At 43.7% G+C, this 22,595-nt stretch overlaps 1 protein-coding gene across 1 annotated transcript in view; it reads right to left on the bottom strand.

Annotated features, from left to right (window-relative positions):
• Positions 1–204: 204 nt before the first annotated feature.
• The window catches only part of fndc5a (fibronectin type III domain containing 5a), a 54,808-nt gene continuing 32,417 nt past the window's right edge, over positions 205–22,595 (bottom strand). The window contains exon 4 of the mRNA XM_063033643.1: positions 205–1,343. Within this exon, the coding sequence (XP_062889713.1) occupies positions 1,302–1,343 (42 nt within the window). The 3' untranslated portion in view covers positions 205–1,301. The remainder of the gene's footprint in view (positions 1,344–22,595) is intronic.

Here is a 22,595-nt window from a genome sequence, read left to right on the forward strand (position 1 = left end):
TTTTAAAGCACAAATCTGTTGAAAGATTCCTCTAATTAATTAAATACCAACTGCCTCTTAATTATTTATTGTGTTACATGTGTTGGGATTTCAGCCTGCCTGATCCCAGATGAGATATCCCATCTGTCCCAGTCCCCTCTTTATGTCCCTGTCGGCCTGCAATTTATTCTCTCCCACGTGCTCATCAATTCACCTGTTTAGAATTAAAGAAAAAGAAAAAGCACTGGATCCTTTTTCAAAGAAAAACGTGTACGTATTTCAAGATCAATCTGTACATTAGAGACGTGGTGTAAAAGCAAATAGGTTCTATAGCCCTAATCGTTTTAATCCCACTCTAAACTGTGACCACAATTTTTATCATAGAAAGAGTTCAGAATGCTTTTACCAAGTCTTCACTGCTTCTAAGTTTGATACAGCTTCGGCTACAATGAAAAAGTTAAAAGAACATTCTCAATTTGTCTATTATTTTGTAATTAAGAGTTTGGTCGTCTCTATTTTTAAAGGTGCCCTGTTGGATAAATTTTTGAAAAATAGTGAAAGTGTTTTGTGCTGTTTGGTGTTAATGGTTCATGGGCAAACAAATGGTTGGAAAGATAAGAAAGTGCTACTTCTTTGTAGATTAATTTCATAGTACAGACCATATGCTATAGGAAATATCCAGCTTGCAAGTCAAAAAAAAATTCATGAGCAAAACGGAGATTTAATATAATTGATTATGGAAATAGAAATATAATAATCTTTGCAATAAAGGGACATCAAAAGTTGCTCTGCCATTCTCCTTGTAGAGAAGCTGCCCTTCATTATACTTAGATCATGAAGTGATATCACCTTAGTAATTATCGTCAAAATTACCTTCCTCGTTGTACCTTTAAAGATGCTAAATATCTCCTTAAAGGTCTGCATGTCATCGGTAGGTCACATTTCCACAACCGCTCTTGTCAATAGTTAATATTTCGTCCAATGAACCGTCAGTGAGTGAACTTCAAAGCCACGCCGGTAATTCTAAATGTTTGTTTCCGTAGCAGAGTCTCCTTTCACGGGAAGGTAGAGGTGAAATGTTGGTTAAATTACCTTTAGTTGCAGAGTACAAAATGATCAGGACCTTTGGGTCTTTTCCACAGTTGAGGAATTAAAGTATGTCGTGACTTTTTGAAGATGATCTTCTTTTAGGAGATCTTGCTTAATGTGTGCTTTTAATTCTGTTTATGAAGCAGGGTGTTCGGAGCATTCCGACGCTGGCTGCTTCCTCCCAAGGGAAAGTTAGAGTGGGTTTTTTGGAGCATCCTCTTGGCCGCAGAGCATCAGGCTTCAATGATATTTACAGAAGGCTTGTTCTTCGGAAACTGAGCAAAAGGATGAAATTGTTATTTAAAACAGCATTTTATTAACACAAGTATCGTCATGACTCACTCTATAAATGCAAGTGATCTGTGCGATGCTTAGCCATTGGAGAATTCTTATAGATTTAACGGTCGAGTTAGTTTATGAAGAGTAAAGGAATGTTTTATTTGTTTGGAGATTCATTCAGTGATCATAACTTACACAGTGCTGCAGTGGGACGGCACAGTGGAGTAGTGATTATCACAGCACTTTATAGTACCGGCGACCTGGGGTCAATTCGCACCTCTGTCTGTAAGGAGCTTCTACGTGGGTTTCCTCCGGGTGCTCCGGTTTCCTCCCACAGTCCAAAAACCTACGGGTTGGTAGATTAATTGACCATTGCAACTTGTCCCATGATCAGGCTAGGTTTAAATCCGGGGGGGGGGCGCGGTGCTGCTGGTGGCGCGGTTCGGAGGAATGAAAGGGCCAGTTCCGTGCTGAAGCTAACTAAAAATAGAACAATCAGGAGGCATCCTGTCCACAGTATTTGTGCTGGACGGAACCAGAGTCTGGTTAGCCCCATTCCAGTCATTCCCTTTCACAATTTTAGCTGAACTGAAAATTATAAAAAGGTAATAGGAGAAGAAGGAAGCCATTCAGCCCTTCCAGCCTGCCCTACTATTCAATATGATTCAATCTGCATTCAATATGGTTGGTTGATTTGTCCAAATCTTCTTTGATGCCCTCAACTCCCTGAACTTGCAAAACAGAACTACATCCTTGAACTGCCCCCCAAAACCTAGCCTTTACAATCAAAGATTTCAGGCTTTCTAACTAAAAGCAATGCTTGTTAAAGTCCTAATTGACTCTCCCTTTGGGTCTGTATGGACAATGTACAATTTTTTTGAAAGGTTAGACAACTTAGAACTGTTCTAAGATTATCCGGGACGATAGTTACATCTGAATATCAGGATCTGGCAAAAAATCATTAAGGAATCTTCTAGCAGCTAGCTATGTATTTCGGGAAACAATTTGGCTGCACAAGTCGTGCATGCAAGCTTGATTTCAATGCTTAAGAGAAGTTTGGATAAATACAATGGATGGCAGGGGTATAGATGGCTATGGTCCTGATGGGAGAAGACAGTTTAAATGGCGTGGCATGGATTAGATGGGCTGAACGGCCTGTTTCTGTGCTGTACTTTTCCGCGACTCTACGGCTATGATTTTCAGATCTAGGGCAGATCAATACAACCAGCTGGAAAGTGAAATCAAATTTCCTGAGTTTCGAATAGTAAGCAGAAGCCACAGTGCCTGAAAGAGCTATTTTTAATTATTCTTTTTACTATCAATTGTACCAGATGGCAGCTTTAGCCATTTTGTTTTGACGCTTAACTAAGCAGAGCACAACACTCACCTAATTTTCAGACTGGCATAACAATTATGATTCATGTGCAACCAAGGCACATGCAATAAAAGCCTCCAGTGTTTACACACATTCTTCATCTGTTTGCTGACAAAGAGACTGAATCAGTGATAGCAAGACTACTATTATGGCCACCATTGGTATTGAGGTGTGAGAATCGAGAGCTCCAAGTTCCTAGGCGTGGACATCACCAATGTTCTGGTCCAATCACATTGATGTCATGGTCAAGAAAGATCAGCAATGCCTCTACTTCCTCAGGAGGCTAAAGAAATTTTCCATGTACCTGTTGACCATTAAAAAAGTACCTACTTTTATCGATGCACCAGAGAAAGAATTCTGTCTGGATGCATCTCGGCCTGGTATGTTAACTGCAGGAAACTGCAGGGAGTTGTGGGCACAGCTCAGCACGTCACAGGAACCTATCTCCCCACCATGAACTATAGGAAGGACATTGAGGCTTTGGAGAGAGTGTAGAAGAGGTTTACCAGGATGCTGCCTGGTTTAGAGGGCATGTGAGTGGCTGGATAAACTTGGGTTGTTTTCTCTGGAGTGTCAGAGGCTGAGGGGAGATCTGATCAAGGCTTACAAGGTTATGAGAGGCACAGATAGACCTTCCCAGGATTGAAATGTCTAATACCAGAGAGCATTGATGGTGAGAGGGGGTAGGTTCAAGGTGGACGTGAGGGGTAAAATTTTTACTCAGAGAGTCTATACTCTAAGTCAGCCTACGTAATCATAGACCCCCCCACCCAACCCAGACACTTCTCCCCTCTCCCGCTGGGTAGAAGATACAAAAGTCTAAAAGCACGTTCCCACCAGGCTCAAGGACAGCTTCTATCCTACTGTTGTCAGACTCTGGAATGGACACCTTGTACAATAGGATGGTCTATTGGCCTCGCAATCTATCTTGTTATGATCTTACACTTTATCATTTACCTGCACTACACTTTTTTGACAGCTTTTACTCTTTGTGCTGCATAGTTACCTATTTCTAACTCAATGCACTGTGGAATTATTTGATCTGAACAAACAGTATACTAGATAAGCTTATCACCGTATCTCGGTACTTGTGACAACCAAAGCCAAAAACAAAAATTATTAACAATATTAACACAACAAGCATACTTTTTGTATGTATTGGGACTAAGCCCCTCTCTTCAAATTTGCAAATGGTTTTAACAAGTTATTTATGCTATTCTGTATAATTTAGTACAATCCATAGTCCACTCAGCTTATTATATAAGAAAAGCTGTCCTAAGCCTACATTTTATTGCATTTTGTCACGCACTGTACCTTTAAGTTTCCCCAGAGGGTGGTGGGGACCAAGTTACTCAGTGTATTTAAGGCAGAAATTGATAGATTCTTGATTAGTAAAGGAGATTAGGATTGTGCAGAGAAGGTAGGACAAAGGGGTCAAAACAGTTCAGATAGACTTATTATCAATGAATGTATAAATTTACAACCTTGAGATTTGTCTGCTTACAGGCAGCCACAAAACAGGAAATCTGAAAGAACCCAATTTTAAAAAAAGACCAATGCCCACCGTGCAGAGAGTGGGGGAAAAAAACGAATCATGCAACAATAAAGCAAGTATCAGCATTCAGAACAAAGTTGAGTCTGTAGGCCCGAAGCCCGGAACAGCCAGAGCTGGCCTATAGCCTCAGTCTCAGTTCATCGCACAGGAGGGAGATTTGCCGCGAAGCTCACAGACACGAAGACTGGAGCAGCCAGAGTAAGCCACAGGCTCAGCCTCAGCGCCCAGGAGAGTGGAGTAAAACGTCACGGGACAAAACCGGCTCGACCCACACCTCTGGCCCTGACACCCTGCCTTTTCAGGCCACCTAGGCCGATCCCCTGCACAAGGACCCGGGCCCTGCCGCGGCGATTTGCTCTGGGCAGGCCCGTACTCAACATTTCCAAGATGGCCGGTGCTTAGATTGGTCCAACCTCACTCCCAGGTGGGCAGGCTCTGAAACGACTTCTTTCCTCTCCACTCTCTCTAACTCTGACTTCGTCTTGAACATGCCTCGACCACGCTCCAGCCACTTGAACATGCTTCGGCCATGCTCCGACTCCGTCTCACACCCACACGCCACGACCCTTGGAACAGCCCTTGCTTTTGCTCACCTCTTCATTGCTTATGGTGATTGTTTACAACTATTTTCCACAGAAAAAAGTCTCATTCAGCCATGATTAAGCAGCACATATTATTGTACTGACTTCAAAGTTGTGGGGAATTAATTCTAAAATTTTATTTGCTTATGTCAAGATTTTAATACTGTTTTTTAATACTTTAGACTTGAATCTTTCAATGTTTGAAAGCTTATTACTGTGGAAAAGAACAGTGACAGTCTGATGCTTGATCGAGAGCTTTTGTTACTTTAGTGAGAGGGAAGTCTAAGGTCTGCCCAAGCCAACAAGCCATGTCTACGTAAATGGGCAAGCACGCCATTCCTTTTTGGATTCCTGCCATTCTGCAAATGGTCACCAAGAAGTAATGTGTTGGTCAAAATATTGGGGGTGGAGGGAGAGGGGGAAGATGATCACCAACAAAGACCAGGAATTGGGAAGAGGTTACCAGTGGGACAGGATTTATCATCATCATTATGCACTGAGTTGTATGCCTTGGGCGATCATGGTCTCATAACCTTAATAGATTCTGGCAAATTTTCATATAGAAGTGGTTTGCCATTGCTTTCTGGGCAGTGTCTTTACAAGACGTGTGACCCCAGCCGTTATCAATACTCTTCAGAGTTTGCTTGGTGATCACATAACCTGAACTTGTAATATGTGCCAGATGCTCATATGATCATCCACCATCAGTTCCTATGGCTTCACGTGACCCTGATCAGGGGTGGGGGGTGGAACTGGAGGCTAAGCAGGCGTTACACGTTGCTCAGAGGTGACTGGCAGGCTAGTGGAGGGAGGGAGTGTCTTACAGCTCCTTTGGTAGAGACGTACCTCCACCCAGGGAAGAAATTAGTGGTTCAATAAGATCATTGGTGGAGATACCGACCAGCAAGATTAAAAAATCCATCTTAAATGAAGCCAGGAAATCTCAGAATCACCAGTAATGTCCAGGAGGAGATGATCCCTTTGGGTAATTACAATGAGGCTCAACCATCTGGTTAAGGCCAGCCTCAGTATTCAAGGCTGTGCCATTCACAGGGTCCAGTCGAAGGGCTGGGTTTTGGAGAACATATCAGGACTCCCGTCCTTTTCTCAGACTCGCGTCCTTGCAACTGACCAGCAGTCGCTGTAACCGGTTCATGTTTACAGAAGTAAACTACTAGAACACAATGTTCCAAACTTTAACGAGCTTCGCAAAACATTCTCTTGCGTGAAGCATTACAACTAGGCGTTACCTGAGAGGATCTTTATCTTTTAAATATTTTTCATTCTGGAAATAACAGCTTAAAAATTCTAGGACTTTGCTGAAAGGTTTTCTGTTTATGCACAGTACTGCACATATATATAACTAGGGTGCCGAAGACGTTTGCATAGTACTGTAGTAATTTTATGTATCTTGTATATATATATGTGCCTTGTGGTCGCGCTGACACACAACGAGTGAAATCAATACGCTGATTCGAGCAGGGTCTGGTTGAACTGTTTACTGTTTCAATCCGCGTGCGCTTAAGTTCCCGCTCCCAGCATCCCCCGCTCTTTGCGGGGTGGAAGTGACATCGGCTTCCAGGCCAAGGTCTGCCCCGCACTCAGAGCCCCTTCGGTTGCCGCTGGCTGCAGACTCGCTCGTGACTGCTGGATCCAGTTTGCTTGCCGCGTGGACGAGCCGCCAGAGCCGAAGACTTTACACAGAACTGCAGATATTTTATCTTTGTTCTTCCAGAGGGACGGTGAGATCACTACTTTTCACAGCAGTAAAGCCTCATAAATCATCCATCTGAGAGAATACTTTCTTTCAATTCTTCGACAGATTCTACTTTATTCATTGTTCTGTATCACTGTAATTACACTAACAATTTCCAACGATATGCTTCAGGTTAGGTAAATGGTATTTTTGGCGGAAACTCCCTTGGAGTTCTCCAGCTACATTACTGCAACTCTGTAGGTGTTTGTCACTTTATTCCACCGCATTGGTTTCTGCTGAATTTCTACCAAAGTAAGTTCATGGATTGTGTTTCAGAAGTCAGTATGGGGATAGCCCAGTGTTTGCAAAGAGCCTTTAATACAAACAGAAAGGCTGTATACATTAAGGGAGGTTTCATCTCAAAATACTGTAGGTAAAAAGTGTAACACTAAATGTCCCATTCACACAATATACTTCGCAAATTATATTATAGACATATTTTTTATGGCACAGAACCTCTTCACAAGATTACCTCTAATAGGAGGAGGAGATTGGAGGAAAGTATAAGGAGGCTGTTGGAGGAACATTTTTTTACACAGAGAGTGGTGGGTGCGTGGAACGCTCTGCCAGGGAGAGTAATTCAAAGTTCGAAGGAAATTTATTATTGAAGTACATATAGAGCACCATATGGAATATTTCTTGCAGGAATTCAGAGTAAATAAAAAGAAACACAAAGGAATCGATGAAAAGACACACAGCAAATACAGACAAACAACCAATGTGCAAAAGACAACCAACTACGCAAATACAAATAAAGAGAAAAATAACAGTATTGATAAATAAATACAATAAGTATCAAAAGCATGAGAGTTATAGAGTCCTTAAAAGTGAACCCATAGGTTTGGAATCAGTTCAGTTTTGGGGTGAAGGAAGTTATCCCCTCTGGTTCAAGAGCCTGATGGTTGAGGGATAATGGTTGAGGGTGGTGTGGGTCTTGAGGTTCTTGTACCTCTTTCCTAATGCCAGCAGTGAGAAGAGAGCTGGCCTGAATGGTGGGGCTGTCTGATGATGGATGTGCTTTCCTGCGACGGCGCTCCGTGTAGATGTGCTCAATGGTGGGGAAGGCTTTACCTGTGATGGACTGGGCTGTATCCATTACTTTCTGTAGGACTTACCATTCAAGGACTGTGATGCAGCCAGTCAGTATGCTCTCCACTGCACATCTAAAGGAGCTTGTCAAAGTTTTAGATGACGTACTGAATCGGCGCAAACGTCTAAGATAGTAGAGGCATCGCCGTGCCCTCTTTGTAATAACACTCACGTGCTGGACTCAGGAGAGATCCTCTGAAATGATAATGCTGAGGAAGTTAAAGTTGCTGATTCTTGGCACTTCGGATCTTCTGCTGAGAACCGGCTCATGGACCCCCAGTTACCTCCTCTTGTAGTCGATAATCAACTCTTTGATTCGTTGACATTGAACGAGAGGTTGTCTTTGTGGTACCATTCAGCCAGATTTTCAGTCTCTCTTCTATTTGCTTATATGTCATCAGCTTTGATTCGGCCAACCGCAGTGGCGTCATCAGCAAATTTAACTGTGGCATTGGAGCTAGTAAAGCAGGCTTGAGCATGCGGGCTTGTGGTGCACCTGTGCTGATGGAGACTGAGGAGGAGATGTCGTTGCTGATGTGAACCGATTGGTGTCTGCAAGTGAGGACATCAAGGAGCCAATTGCAGAAGAAGGCATTGAGGCCAATGTCTTGAAGCCAGTCCTGCCGAAGGGTTTCGGCTGGAAACGTTGACTGTACTCTCTTTCTAGATACTGCCTGGCCTGCTGAGTTCCTCCAGCATTTTGTGTGTGTTGCTCTTGAAGCTTAGTGATTAGTTTTGAGAGGATGCAGATCTGTAGTCAATGAAAAGCATCCCGATGTATGCACCTTCATTGTCCAGATGTTCCACGGATGAGTGAAGAGCTGATGAAATGGCACCTGCGGTTGACCTGATGTGGCGGTAGGTGAATTGGAAGGGATCGAAGTCGATCCTCAGGCAGGATTTGATATGCTTCACCACCAACCTCTCAAAAGACTTCATAATGGTGGATGTAAGTGCTACTAGACGATAATCACTGAGGCAGGTTACCACATTCTTCTTGAGTACTGGTGGAGGCAGATACATCAGAGATTTTGATGAGACTCTTGGGCAGAGACATGGAGGACTATGTAGAAGGCAAGGATTAGAATGAATCTAGAGTTGGTTAAAAGGTAGGCACAACATTGTGGGCTGAAGGGCCTGTACTGCGCTGTAATGTTCTGCGTTAGACTGATCCTTGTTCAAATTCGATTCTGAGAAGCACATACTGTAACAATGAGAACCATCTTGTTTGCACGTTTACAGGATTTATTATAGGTCTGTCATTCTGGCTCCTGCATGGGGAGAGGGATCTAATGAAGCGGTGGAATACTCAGATCAGTTGCACCGCGGAGAAAGGACTAGACTTAACATTTACCTGAAATTTTCAGGACTTGTCTAACTCCTTTGAGAATTTTCATCATTTTCTGTTTTCAAGTCAGATTTTTCATTCTCACTGAATTTTGCTTTTGAAGCAAGGAAATGGAGAAGTGTTTCACTGAATGCCCGAATTCAAAGTCTGTGAGCCAAGAAGAATCTATCTTTAATTAGAGATGGAGGTGGCTTTTAATTCATCTCATTCACCAGAAGGAGGAAATTACTGCATCTGATTGTGTCCAATTCCTCATACGCGTTGTGCTATGTTACACAAGCCTACACGCGGATTGGAATTGTAGCATAGGGTGGCTGCGCAGTGATGCACAACACAAACACAGCTTCAAATGATTCCAGTTTTATCTCCATATAGAAACAGGAGATACATTGCAAATACCTGCTACTCTTCTGCATAAGGTAATTGTCTAGGATTTGCTCCACCTCAGCTTGGGCCCCAAGTCTCTGATCTCCTACTATAAACTTATTCTGAAGCAATACATTGGCTTTCAAAGCATTTCCAAGAATATAAATCAGTGATGCCAGTTTAATAATGTGTTAATGTTTTAATCAATTTTCTCAAAAATCATAAGCCAAGTCTGTCATCATTTTTCTCTCACTGTGCCTATTAACTAGAGTGTGCTATGCCAGGGAACGTGCACATTTCATTTTGTCTAAGTGGATGACTATATTGTAATTTGCACTGAAGTACATAGCCCAGAGGACACTACTGATTTAGATTGCAAACTCTCAGTGGTTACTTTAATAATTACACATGTACACCTGATCATTAAAGCAAATATCACTCAGCCAATCATGTGCCAGCAACTCAATGCATAAAAGCATGCAGACATGGTCAAGAGGTTCAGTTGTTCAGTCCAAATATCAGAATGCGGAAGAAACATGATCTAAATGACTTTGACCGTGGAATGTCTGCTGGTGCCAGACAGGGTGGTTTGAGTATCTCCTGGGACCTGGGATCCTGAGGGCTGATCTCCTGGGATTTTCATGCACAACATTCTCTAGAGAATGGTGTGAGAAATTAAAAAAAAAGTCCAGTGAGCGGCAGTTATGTGGGCAAAAATGCCTTGTTAATGAGCGAGGTTAGAGGAGAATGGCCAGACTGGTTCTCAAGCTGGCAGGAAGGTGACAGTAACTCAAATAACAACACATTGCAACGGTGGCGTGCAGAAGAGCATCTCTGAACATACAACATGCTGAAACTTGAAGTGGAGGGGCTACAGCAGCAGAAGACCACGAACATACATCCAATGGGCACTTCATTAGCCTCAAGAGGTGAATAATAAAGTGGGCAGAGTGTGTAACTGTCCAGTGGAACTGAATGCTGTGATTTCCGTAGGGATCACTTTCCAAATGACCTCCAACGTCTTGTCCTGTTGAACAATGAATGGATTCACTCCACTGTACTGCACGTTTTCTCTGTAAACTCTGTAAGCTCGGATTTGTACTGTACTATTAGCAGAATAAAATCTCTATCGTTTTATGGGTCCATCAAGTGCCTTTAAAACGGAGATGAAGAGGCATCTCTTCAACTGAAAGGTGGTGAATCTGCACAATTCATTGCCACAGACAGCTGTGGAGGCCAAGTCACTGGTTATATTTAAAGCGAAAGTTGATAAGGTGCTTGATTAGTCAGGTGTCAAAGGTAACAGGGAGAAGGCCAGAGAATGAGGTTGAGAAAGAGAATGGAACTGGGGAGGCACAATAGTGTCGTGGTTAGCACAATGCTTTACAGTATAGGTGACCTGGGTTCAATTCCCGCTGGAAATGAATAAACAGTTGACTTTTCGGGCCGAAACCCCTCATCAGGACTGGAAAGGAAGGCGGGGGGGGGGGGGGGGGAAGATGCCAGAGTAAAAAGGTGGGGGGAGGGGAAGGAGGACTAGCTAGAAGGCGCTGTCGGTAAGAAGTTCATATGTTCTCCACATCACTGTGTGGGTTTCCTCCAGGTGCTTCACTTTCCTCCCACAGTCCAAAGATGTACCGCTTGGCAATTTAATTGTTGATTGTAAATTGTCCCGTGATAAGGCACAGATTAAACTGGGATTTGCTGGGCGATGCGGCTCAAGGGGCCAGACGGGCCTGTTCCATTCTGTACCTCAATAAAGGAAAATAAATTAGCCATGATTGAATAGTGGAGCAGACTTGATGGGTCGAAGGGCCTAATTCTTCTCTGTCTTATGGTCTACATGGTAGAACCAAGACATGCTGGAGATTATTCAGGGAAATGGAATTAAGGCAAAATTGGCTGTGATGTAAAGTACTTATTTCTGCCTTTAACTAGCTTTTGCAATTCACCAAAATGGCAAAATAACATCTTAAATGTGTGAATGAGGCTTTTGTGAGCTAAATGTTCTCTGTTTGCCACAGCTTGTAAATATTGCTTCCTTCTGGTGTGATCTAGCTCTCTTCCTTGCCGGGATCAGTCCTCGCACGGGCTGTTGTGGCAGATACAAGCCTCACCAAGACAGCAGTTATTTGTCAGAATGTCACAACATTTCAAACTGAGTAAAGAGCTAGCTATACGTCTTTTCCACATTGCTGCCTGCTGTTGCTTCTATCAGGAGGGAGGTCCCTGCTGAGATTCTCGGCAATCTTTATTTAATTTATTTTTTAGTTTGAGATAAAGCACGGAAAAGGCCCTTCGGGCCCTTTAAGCCGTGTCGCCCAGCCATCCCCCTGACAACCCCAATTTAACCCTAACCTGGTCACAGAACTATTTACAATGACCAATTAACCTGCTAATTGGTACGTCTTTGGACTGTGGGAGGAAACCAGAGCACCCGGAGGAAACCCACATATTCCACAGAGAGGACGTACAGAATGTCCTTATGTTGGGATTGAACTCTGAACTCTGATGCCCCGAGCTGTATTAGCGTCACGCCAACCTATTACTCAGCATAAGGAGTGATAATAATGAAATCGTTCCTTATGCTGGGCATTTTAAGTATCACCCCCTAAACAGCGTCTTAAAATTTAACATTTGCCAAGGACTTTTCGTTTGCTGGAGTTTCATTAGGTAGCCCCAGAAAAAAGACACAGCGTTCGCAATGTGTAATTAAACCATGCTGAGTCAAACCGGTAAAAGTAATCTATAAATTTGTACTGTCTGCTTATCAGTGTGATTGTAATTGTACTGTTATGTTGGCTGGAGCCTCAGGAAGGGAGTCTAATTCAGAGAGTAGCAACATTTCTGTTTCTTCTTAATCTTATCATCCCTACTGGGGCATAAGCCACTGACAACAGCTTCCTCTGTCTCAGGCCGGAGGTTGTTCACGGCTTTCACTTGCACCACACAACTTCATGCATCTGCGAGGCGAGGATCCTTCCTCCCCCAGGGATCAGATCTTTGGAGCTTCTGTTGGTGTTGCTGTAGCTCTGGATAGCAGACATCCCACCTCTCCCGGAAGTTCCGGGAGTCTCCTGCATATTAATAGTGGCTCCCTGATGCCCGCAAATTATATACAATGTCCTGGAAATCAATTTTTTTGAGAGCGAGAGCGCGAGACAGACCACGAGAGAGAAAGAGAGAGAGAGAGTGAGGGAGCGAGCGCGAGAGAGAGCGCACGCCATGGGAGAGTGTTCCAAAAAAAGAAAATATAAAACGCACGTCACCCCAGACTACCCTAACGTATACCCCTGCCTAATAGGGGTCAAAAATAATGACAGTGTTGCTCGCTGCACTGTTTGCAACAGTGACTTTTCTATTGCCCATGGTGGGTTAAGACTGTAAAAGACATGTTGAGGTGAGTTTAACAGGTGTCATTCGTTCATTAGCATAACTAACATTACTTAAACTAGCTGGCCAGCTGCTAAGGAGCTACTCTATTGCTGACATCCCACCTCTCCCGGAAGTTCCGGGAGTCTCCCGCAAATTGATGGTGCTACCTCCCTGAAATGAGTCTTTGCAGGGTGGGATGTCTGAGATAGGGTTTTTACTGGAGAGGGTTGCTAGCTCCATGCCCAACCCTCCTCCCTCCGCAACCAGGTTTGAGGCCATCCCCGGCGGAGTTGAGTAGCAACGTTGGTTGAGATGGTTCCGTACTGGTGAAAAGCTGACTCCTTCGTATGAAGGCGAGAGATGGTGTAGTTTCAGATACTGCTGAGTGGGAGGGCAGCCGCACCTGGGCCATGGCAGGCCCTGCACTTGTCTGCAGCTGAAACTGGATGCTCAGTGAAGCAGATGACAAGGATCAGATGTGCAGGTTACCAATGGTGGAGAGGGGGTGGGGAATGGGGAGGGGCAAGGGGCTCAGGAATGGGAGGGGCAAGGGAATCAAGAATGGGAGGGGCAAGGGGCTCAGGAATGGGAGGGGCAAGGGAATCAAGAATGGGAGAGGCAAGGGGTTCAGGAATGGGGGGGCAAGGGAATCAAGAATGGGGAGGGGCAAGGGGATTCAGGAATGGGAGGGGCAAGGGGTTCAGGAATGGGGAGGGGCAAGGGGATCAGGAATGGGAGGGGCAAGGGAATCAAGAATGGGAGGGGCAAGGAGATTCAGGAATGGGAGGGGCAATGGGCTCAGGAATGGGAGGGGCACAGTGAGCACAGTGGAAGATGGTAGCTCAGCATAAGATGCTCTGGAGTTGTGACGAAGACTTAGATGCAGTTTTATCAACATCTGGTTCAGACAGATGATTAAGGTCACTTTCAAATGCCACTCCACCACTAGCATCTGTGTTCAACCACTTGACCACCCTCACAATCAAGCAATGCCTATTAATCAGGAATGATACTTAACACTATTACGGTATATATGAGAGCAAACACCCCAAAACACAATGGTCCACAAGATTCATTCTCACATTTCAGTATCTGTGCACACTGCAGTACACCCCATCAAGCAGCAGGCACTAGAACACTTCCTTCTCGTTGGGAAGACAGGGTAGGACAATCTCTGGCAGTGGCAGCTGGTGAAAGGGGGCAGACATGGCTGTATCACATAACCATTCTTATCCCATGAATACCACAAGGGTAAGGCTGTGGCACGTTACAGGGGCTCCGACCGATGAGGATGCTGGAACTTACGGAGACAATGAGACCATTTTTCTAATCCTCCTCCTCACATCCAGCTTCCTCCATATGACATAGTACCTGCTGATTTATGAATAAAGGTAAAATCCTGATTAGACCACAATAGGGCTGTTGTGTTCATTTCTGGTCGCCTCATTATAGGAAGGTTGGAGAAGATTTAGAGAGGGTGCAGAGGAGATTTACCAGGATGTTGCCTGGATTGGAGAGCATTTCTTATGAGAATAGGTTGAGCAAGCTTGGGCTTTTCTCTTTGGACTGACGGAGAATGAGAGGCGACTTGATAGAGGTGTACAAGATGTTTGTTTGTTTTGTGCTGTGTTGTATGATATGGGCAATTATGGTCTTTCCATGACCGTGATTGTTCTTGGCAAACTTTTCTACAGAAATGGTTTGCCATTGCCTTCTTCTGGGCAGTATCCTTACAAGACGGGTGACCCCAGACATTATCAATGCTCTTCAGAGATTGTCTGCCTGGCTTCAATGGTCGCATAACCAGGACTTGTGATATTCACCAGCCGCTCATATGACCATCTATCACCTACTCCCACGGCTTCAGGTGCTAAGTAGGTGCTACACCTTGCCCAAGGGTGACCTGCAGGCTAGCAGAGGGAAGGAGCACCTTACACCTCCTTTGGCAGAGACGTATCTCCACCCTGCCACCCAGTACAAGATGATAACCAGCATAGATCAAGTGGATAGCCAAAGACTTTTTCCCAGGGTGTAAATGACTAATACCAGGGTGTATAATATTAAGGTGACTGGAAGAAAGTGTAGGGGGGATGCCAAAGGTAACGTCTTTACACAGACAGCGTTGAGTGCATGAACATCCTGCCAGATGTGGTGGTAGAGGCAGACAGAGGCAGAAAAGGGCATTTAAAAACTTCTTAGATAGGCACATTTATTTTATTTTATTTATTTATTGAGACACAGTGTGGAGCAGGGTCTTCTGGTACTTTGAGCCGGGCTGCCCAGCAACCCTCTGATTTAACTCCAGCCTAATCACGATACAATTTACAATGACCAATTAACCTGGACTGCGGGAGGAAACCAGAGCACCCAGAGGAAACCCACGTAGTCACGGGGAGAGCGTACAACTCCTTACAGGCAGCGGCGGGTATTGACTCTGGGTCACTGGTAATGTAAAGTGTTGTGCTAACAACTCACACTACCATGCTGTCCTATCATGGATGATAGAAAAGTGGATGGCTATGTAGGAAGGAAGGATTCGATCAGTCTTAGAGCAGGTTAAAACTTCAGGACCAAATTGTGGGCCAAAGAGCTTGTACTGTGCGTAGTGATCTATGTTCTATGTTTCAGTGTAAGGATCTACCCATTTATCTGATCGTCCCATCTTACAGAGTAAAGGTCAGATATGATACTACTTGGCTTTAGAAATTTCAGTGTATCAGTCTTTCTTATTGACATTTTTATACAACGCAGTCTTTAGTTTTCCGGTCGGTCTGCAGCTAATACTTCCTTTAAAGGCTTCTACAAAACAATAAATCGTGTTGAGCGCACCTGAGCTGGTGCAATAAAAGCAGAAAGGGCATAAGAAATTCATCTGAAGATCTTCCCACTTGCTGCATTGGAGGAGGAGGTGCAAGAGAATAAGCCCATCCTAGGGCACTCTCAAACGTAATTTCAGTTGCTCATCCTGTCTGTGGCCATATTGGGACTGAGCAGCTCGGTGGGTGACAGCAAAGGCATTGTGCGTAAGCACTCTGTTTCCCATCGATAAAGTATCAGCAGCTGATGAATGACAGGAACCAGGGCAAGTGAATACATAAAGGTTTTAGAAATCTACGTAAATACCATGGGCACCACGGTAACGTTGCGGTGAGCACGATGCTATTACAGCTTGGGGCATCAAAGTTCAGAGTTCAATCCCAGCATCCTTTGTAAGAAGTTTGTACGTCCTTCCTGTGGAATGCATGCGTTTTCTCCAGGTGCCCCAGTTGCCTCCCACAGTCCAAAGACATACTGGGTAGGGTTAATTGGTCATTGTAAATTGTCCTGTGATTAGGTTACGTTTAAATCGGGGTTGTTGGGGATTGCTGGGTGGTGCAGCCCAAAGGATCAGAAGGGACTACTCTACACTGGATCTCTATGTAAAGTAAATAAGTAAACAAACAAAATATATATTTATAAGTGTGGCATCGTGGAATAGCAGTTTTAGTAACGCTATTACAGCTGTAGGATCTGGGTTTGATTCCTACTGCTGTCTATAAGGCGTTTGTATGTTCCCTCTGTGACCCCATGCGTTTCTTCCAGTAGCTCCAGTTTCCTCCCACGTTCCAAGGACATAGGGTTTGTAAGACATGGGCATGCTAAGCTAGTGCAGGAAGCTTGGCAAACTTTGTGGGCTGCCCTTCACAATCCTCGCTGATTTGATTTGACGCAAACAACACATTTCACTGTATGTTTCGGTGTACATGTGACAAATAAAGCTGATCTTTATATACAAACTGTCCAGGTAATTGGTAAAAGTATTCATAGCCATAGGGGGAAAAAATAGATTGCATGCCAAGTTTTCATAATCTGCTGAAAATGTGTAGGGAGATGATTTGTTGGTTCTCTCAAAAGGAACTTGCTTGAAAGGGAAGAGAATGCGGGATAATTTGGCAAGAGCAAGGGACTGGATAACTTCACCAGAACGGGTATGATAGGGTAAAGTCTCTTTCTGTGTCATGATGCAGTTATAGTCTTTTGCCAACTTAAATGGGGAAGATGTGAAGAGCACAAATTTCCCAGGTGAAACAAACCACGTTAAGGCAACAATATCGGTTTTATCTCAAGCAGCAGCACACTCATCTCTGATGCAGAAGGTTATTAGTCCAAGTCCTACCCTTGAGTGCAAATAAAACAGGCCGAGGCTTCACTGCGTTACTGAAAGATTGCTGCATTGTGAACAGTACTGGATTTGGATGTGTTGTTTGAAACTTTCAAATCTACCAAATACAGAATCAAAGTTCAAAGTACATTTATTATCAAAATATGTACACTTTATACAACCTTGAGATACATCTCCTTACAGGCAGCCACGAACAAAGAAACACAATAGAACCCATTTAAACAAAAGAAACCACCCCCTCCAAACACCCAATGTGCAGAGAGAAAAAAGACAAATTGTGCAAACAATAAAAGTAAGTAAATAGTATTCAGAACTGAAGTTCACGAAAGTGACTCACTTGCAGGCCATAGCTGCAGTTCAGTGCGGAGATGAGTAATATCTGCTGGATATTGTACTTCAATTCCAAAACATGGTTCCAAAAACTACAGGCTACATAGCATAGAGCAATTTTGATTTGCCTATTATATTGAGAGATATTTCAAGGGCCTAAGGAATTTGAAAGATCATATGGCACTATGTGAAGGACAGGAGAACCACCCTCAGTATCTCTCAACATCAAATAAAACAGATCAACTGATTTTAATTGCACTGATAGGGAAATTTTGTACACAGCCTACAGCAATTTGGGCATCGAGGGAGAGAGGAAGAGGAGAGCCATCCGCAGTACCACCGATGCAGCAGAGAGGGCCTCAAGATGGCTGTGGCTCAAAAGAGGGGAGCCATGGAGTCATAAGTAGCTAGCCATCTGGACACAAGCTGGGGTCTGATCAGCCCCGGCTGGGTCGCCTGGAGGAGGTTGTATGATGTTGAAAGACCCGAAACACCCGATGATTCCAGGAACATCACTGAAGATATGTCCAGAAGCATCAATAGATGTATGTACACAGCAAAGATTCAAAGATTCGCAGTAGATTAATTACCAAAGTATGTTTGCACTAAACCACCCTGAGATTCGCCTTGCTCACAGACAGCCACAAAACAAAGAAAATCACGGAAACTGTTCAAAGGATAAACGTCAACCCCACCCCGTGCGTGCAAAAAAAAACAAAACAAATTGCGTAAATGGCAACAGCAAAAGAAATTAGCAAGAAACACAGAATACAAAACACAGAATTGAAAGAGCCCAGGCATATTCAGTTCAGCTCAGTGTTCATTATCTCCAGGCTGGTCCTATTCAAAATCACCCAAAATAGCGACAAAAAGTCGGGAGGAGAAGATGGCAGCGTGCCGCGCGTGCGCAGCTCTCCGGTGAAAAATGATGTCGTATCTGTTAAATAGGGGCCATGGACAATTCTGATTTGATGGAGAATGGATGTGAAATCACAGAGGAACATCTGGAGAAATTTCTGAAATGCCCGTACGTTGCTGTCGTTACTGTGTGGTCGGGAATCTTTCAGAGGGAAGCCCTCAAAATGCCCGGCCTTGCCTGCTTTTGGCAACCGAGAAGGAGGTCGAATCGCTCAGACGGAGATGGCGTTCAGTACTCAGTATCGGAGAGCTCATCAGAGCTTGAAGTTTTCGGATGACTCAGAGTCAGATTGTGGTCGGCATGGCAGGGAGAGTTTTTCTTCCCTCTTCCGACTGCGTGAGATGTGGGACATTTGAGAAACTTTGAACTTTACTGTGCTCACGGACTTTCTTCATCAAGTTATGGTATTGTTGCACTGTTGTAACTATATGTATAATTATGTGGTTTTGTCAGTTTTTTCAGTCTTGGTTTGTCCTGTGTTTTTGTGATATCACACCGGAGGAAATAATGTATCATTTCTTAATGCATGCATTACTAAATGACAATAAAAGGGGACTATGTGTCTTCATATCTAAAAAAAGGAGCAAAGTGCTTCCTACAAAGTTCCTTCTATGAATGACCTGTTTTGTAGTGTATATGTTGTTAAAAAAAAGTATTCAAAGAATATTTTAAAATTTCAGGTGTCATAACATGTTAAAATAAATATATTTTTGACCTTTACATAATTTCTACAACTTAAGAAATAGTTCCCTGGTTGATAACAACACATCATCAAGCAAAACTGAGATTCCTTTTCTCAATGTGCTGTAGAATGTCTACCCTTTCCTTTTAATGATGCCAGTGATTAGTGCATCCCAGAAACAGATATTGGAATTCAAAACCCCAGGGCTGTTACCGACATACTCTCAAGTTTGTTGCTGGTATTTCTTTTCACAAGAAAAAAAAACCTTTTCTGCAATGTGTGAAATGTTTTGTTGATTATTTATTGTTATGTTGAGATACATCGCAGAACAGACCCTTCTGGGCCTTTGAGCCGTGCCGGCCATCAGCCCTCGATTTAACCCTGGCCTAATCACGGGACAATTTGCAATAACCAATTAACCTACCAACAGGTACGTCTTTGGACTGTGGGAGGGAATCAGAGCACCCGGAGGAAAGCCAAGCGGTATTGGGGAGAATGTATAAACCCCTTACAGGTAGCAGCAGGAGATGAACTGAGGTCACCTGTACTGTAACGTGCTATGCTACTGTGTTTAAGAAATCAGAGTCAGGGTCTCAGGAGAAGGGTAAGGAGAGGCTTGACAATCTATAAAGTGAAGCCATGAAAGTTTTAGGATTGATATTATTCTTCAGCAATAACACAGAATTCTCTTGTGGAGCAGTGCCATTTAAGTCCAACTGATACACCACTAAAGATTATTTTGATTACTATTATTGCTCCTGCCAGTAGGAAAAACTAGGAACGGTCTTTAACAGAGTTGTCAAGGCTACTAAAATAATTAAAACCAAGGCCATCTTATCCCCAGGCCAGTGTAAATTAGAGCTTCATCATTAGTCTGGGCTGGAGTTCTTAACCCATTCAGTAAAGTGCCCAATCTTCCTAACTTTTAATTTGTGGAACAACGATCATCATATTGTTATGTTTGGAATATTTATGGAAAAGGACAAGGCGAAAGCATAAAAATACTAAAGATCATAATGATCCACGGGGCTCATTTTTGTGAGTTAAAAACGAACCTTAGCCAAGTTATCAAGAACCTGAAACTGGTAGGAAGGATAGTAATTGGATAATTGAAGTACTCCAGAGATGAAATGGTTCACGTACAGAGTAGACAGCAAGCTATCAGGGTGAAAGTAAGGCCACCTAAAGGATATCTATCGAGATGACAGTATTTAGTGGTGGGAGTTGTCTTTGACTACTTTTATTAATATCTCAAGATTAGCAGCTGGCAGTTGTCCTTGCCTGCCGCACTTTAAGCCAAATCTGGGGTGAAGACTCTGGATTTGCTTTCACTGTATTTGCCATCATTCCAGTGCCAAAGAAAGTGACAGTAACCTACCCAAGTGACTATTGTCTGGTGGCATTAACATTGCCCATTATGAAATACTTTGAGTGGCTGGTCATGGAGCACATTAAAGTCTTTCTCCCGGCTACACTGGACCTTTTCCAGTTCACCTATCGCTCAAATTGATCCACTGATAATGCAATAGCCTCTGCCCTCCACTCTGTCCTGTCCCACTGGAAAATGGGGTCTTGTATGCCAGACTGGTGTTTATAGACTTCAGTTCAGCGTTCAACACCATCACACCCCAGAAACTGGTGGGGTAACAATCCTTGCTGGGTCTCACCACCTCCCTCTGCAGCTGGTTACTGGACTTTTTAACAGTAAGGCCACAGTCAGTCTGTGTGGGCAGCAACGTCTCTCGTCCCATCACGCTGAGCATGGGGCTCCCCAGGGCTGTGTGTTCATCCCACCGCTGATGCACGACTGCGTCGCAGGATCCAGCTCAAACCATGTCATCCAGTTTGCAGATGACACAACAGCGGTTGGCCTTATCAAGAACGATGGCAAGACGGAGTATAGAGAGGAAGTGGAGCGGTTGGTGGATTGGTGTGAGAAGAACAACCTAAGCCCAAATGGGGAGAAGACAAAGGAAATCATTGTGGACTTCAGGAAGGTGCAAACAAACCATCCCCCTCTGTGAATACATGGCTCCTCCATAGAGAGAGTTAGGTGCACCAAGTTCCTGGGAGTTCACATCACGGATGACCTTAATATCACCTCCCTGAACAAGAAGGCACAGCAGTGCCTCCACTTCCTGAGAAGATTGAAGCAAGCAAGGCTCCCACCTTCCCCCACCCCTCATCTTAACTACATTTTACTGGAGCACCATTGAGAGCATCCTGACAAGTGACATCTCCATCTGGTATGGGAGTAGCCGAGCATTAGACCAGAGGACCCTACTAAGGACTTTGAGAACAGCTGAGAGGATCATAGGGGTCTCCCTACCACCCACCGGGGACATTTATCAGGAGCTCTGCATACACAGGGCCCTTAGTATTATTAAGGACCCCACCCATCCATCCAGCATCCTCTTTGACTTTCTACCATCAGGCAGGAGACTCTGATGCATAAAGACAAGAACAGTCAGGATGAGAAACAGTTTCCTCCCCCAGGCCATTAGGTTTCACCTCCCGGCTGCATCATGTTCGCAAGTGTCGCTGGTTATTCTGTTCTGTGTCTTACAATATTTAATATTAATGCACTTTAGTTTGTTGTTTATGCATGATTCATCTGTAGATTTCATTCCTTACCTTCATAAGTCATTGTGTGTTATGTGTACTACTGTGCTTTAAGTGCTGGTTTAGAGAAACGTTGTCTTATTTCTATATACATTATACGAGGGGTGATTGATAAGTTCGTGGCCTAAGGTAGAAGGCGTCAATTTTAGAAAACCTAGCACATTTACTTTTCAACATAGTCCCCTGCTACATCTACACACTTAGTCCAGCGGTCGTGGAGCATACGGATCTTGGACCTCCAGAAAGTGTCCACAGCAGGGGTGATTGATAAGTTTGTGGCCTAAGGCAGAAGGAGATGAGCTATACAGCTCTCGTTACATGCACATGCAGTTCAACTCTGAGTGATTATGCAGAACGGTTGAAGTTAATAACTCATCAGGGGTGATTGATAAGTTCGTGGCCTAAGGTAGAAGGAGATGAGTTATTAACTTCAAACTTTCTGCATAATCACGCAAAGAGTTGAACTGCATGTGTTGTAACGAGAGCTGTATAACTCATCTCCTTCTACCTTAGGCCACAAACTTATCAATCACTCCTGCTGTGGGCACTTTTTGGAGGTTCATGACCGCTCTATAGTCGCTGGACTAAGTGTGTAAATGTAGGAGGGGACTATGTTGAAAAAAAAAGTGCTAGGTTTTCCAGAATTGTCTCCTTCAACCCTAGGCCACAAACTTATCAATCACCCCTCATATATGTTATATACATGTATGTAATTAAATGACAATAAACCTGACTTGAAAAGAGAATATTACCAGTATAGATTATTGGACGGGACGGGGGGAATATTGACATCAATAAAAATAACTAAACAGGAGGAATATAAAAGGCTGACAATCTTCAAAATAGAAAATTAAAGAGACTAGTACCATTCATCCTTGAACTGAAAGAAATGATGGTTGAAATTCTGCAGAGGCTGCACACAATCTTGCAAATCTGCTTGAAAGCACAGGAGGTCCCAAGTGCTTTCTGGATAATAATTACTACACCTGATTGAGAAAGAAGGGAGGATAAACCAATGACCCATTACCTCCTGAGGAGAAATTTCTCATTTCCCGTTGCCTCGCACTTACTCTCCACCTCCCCTTTGC

Source organism: Mobula hypostoma, chromosome 26 (genome assembly GCF_963921235.1).
Source record: "Mobula hypostoma chromosome 26, sMobHyp1.1, whole genome shotgun sequence".
NCBI classification, from domain to species: Eukaryota; Metazoa; Chordata; class Chondrichthyes; order Myliobatiformes; family Myliobatidae; genus Mobula; species Mobula hypostoma.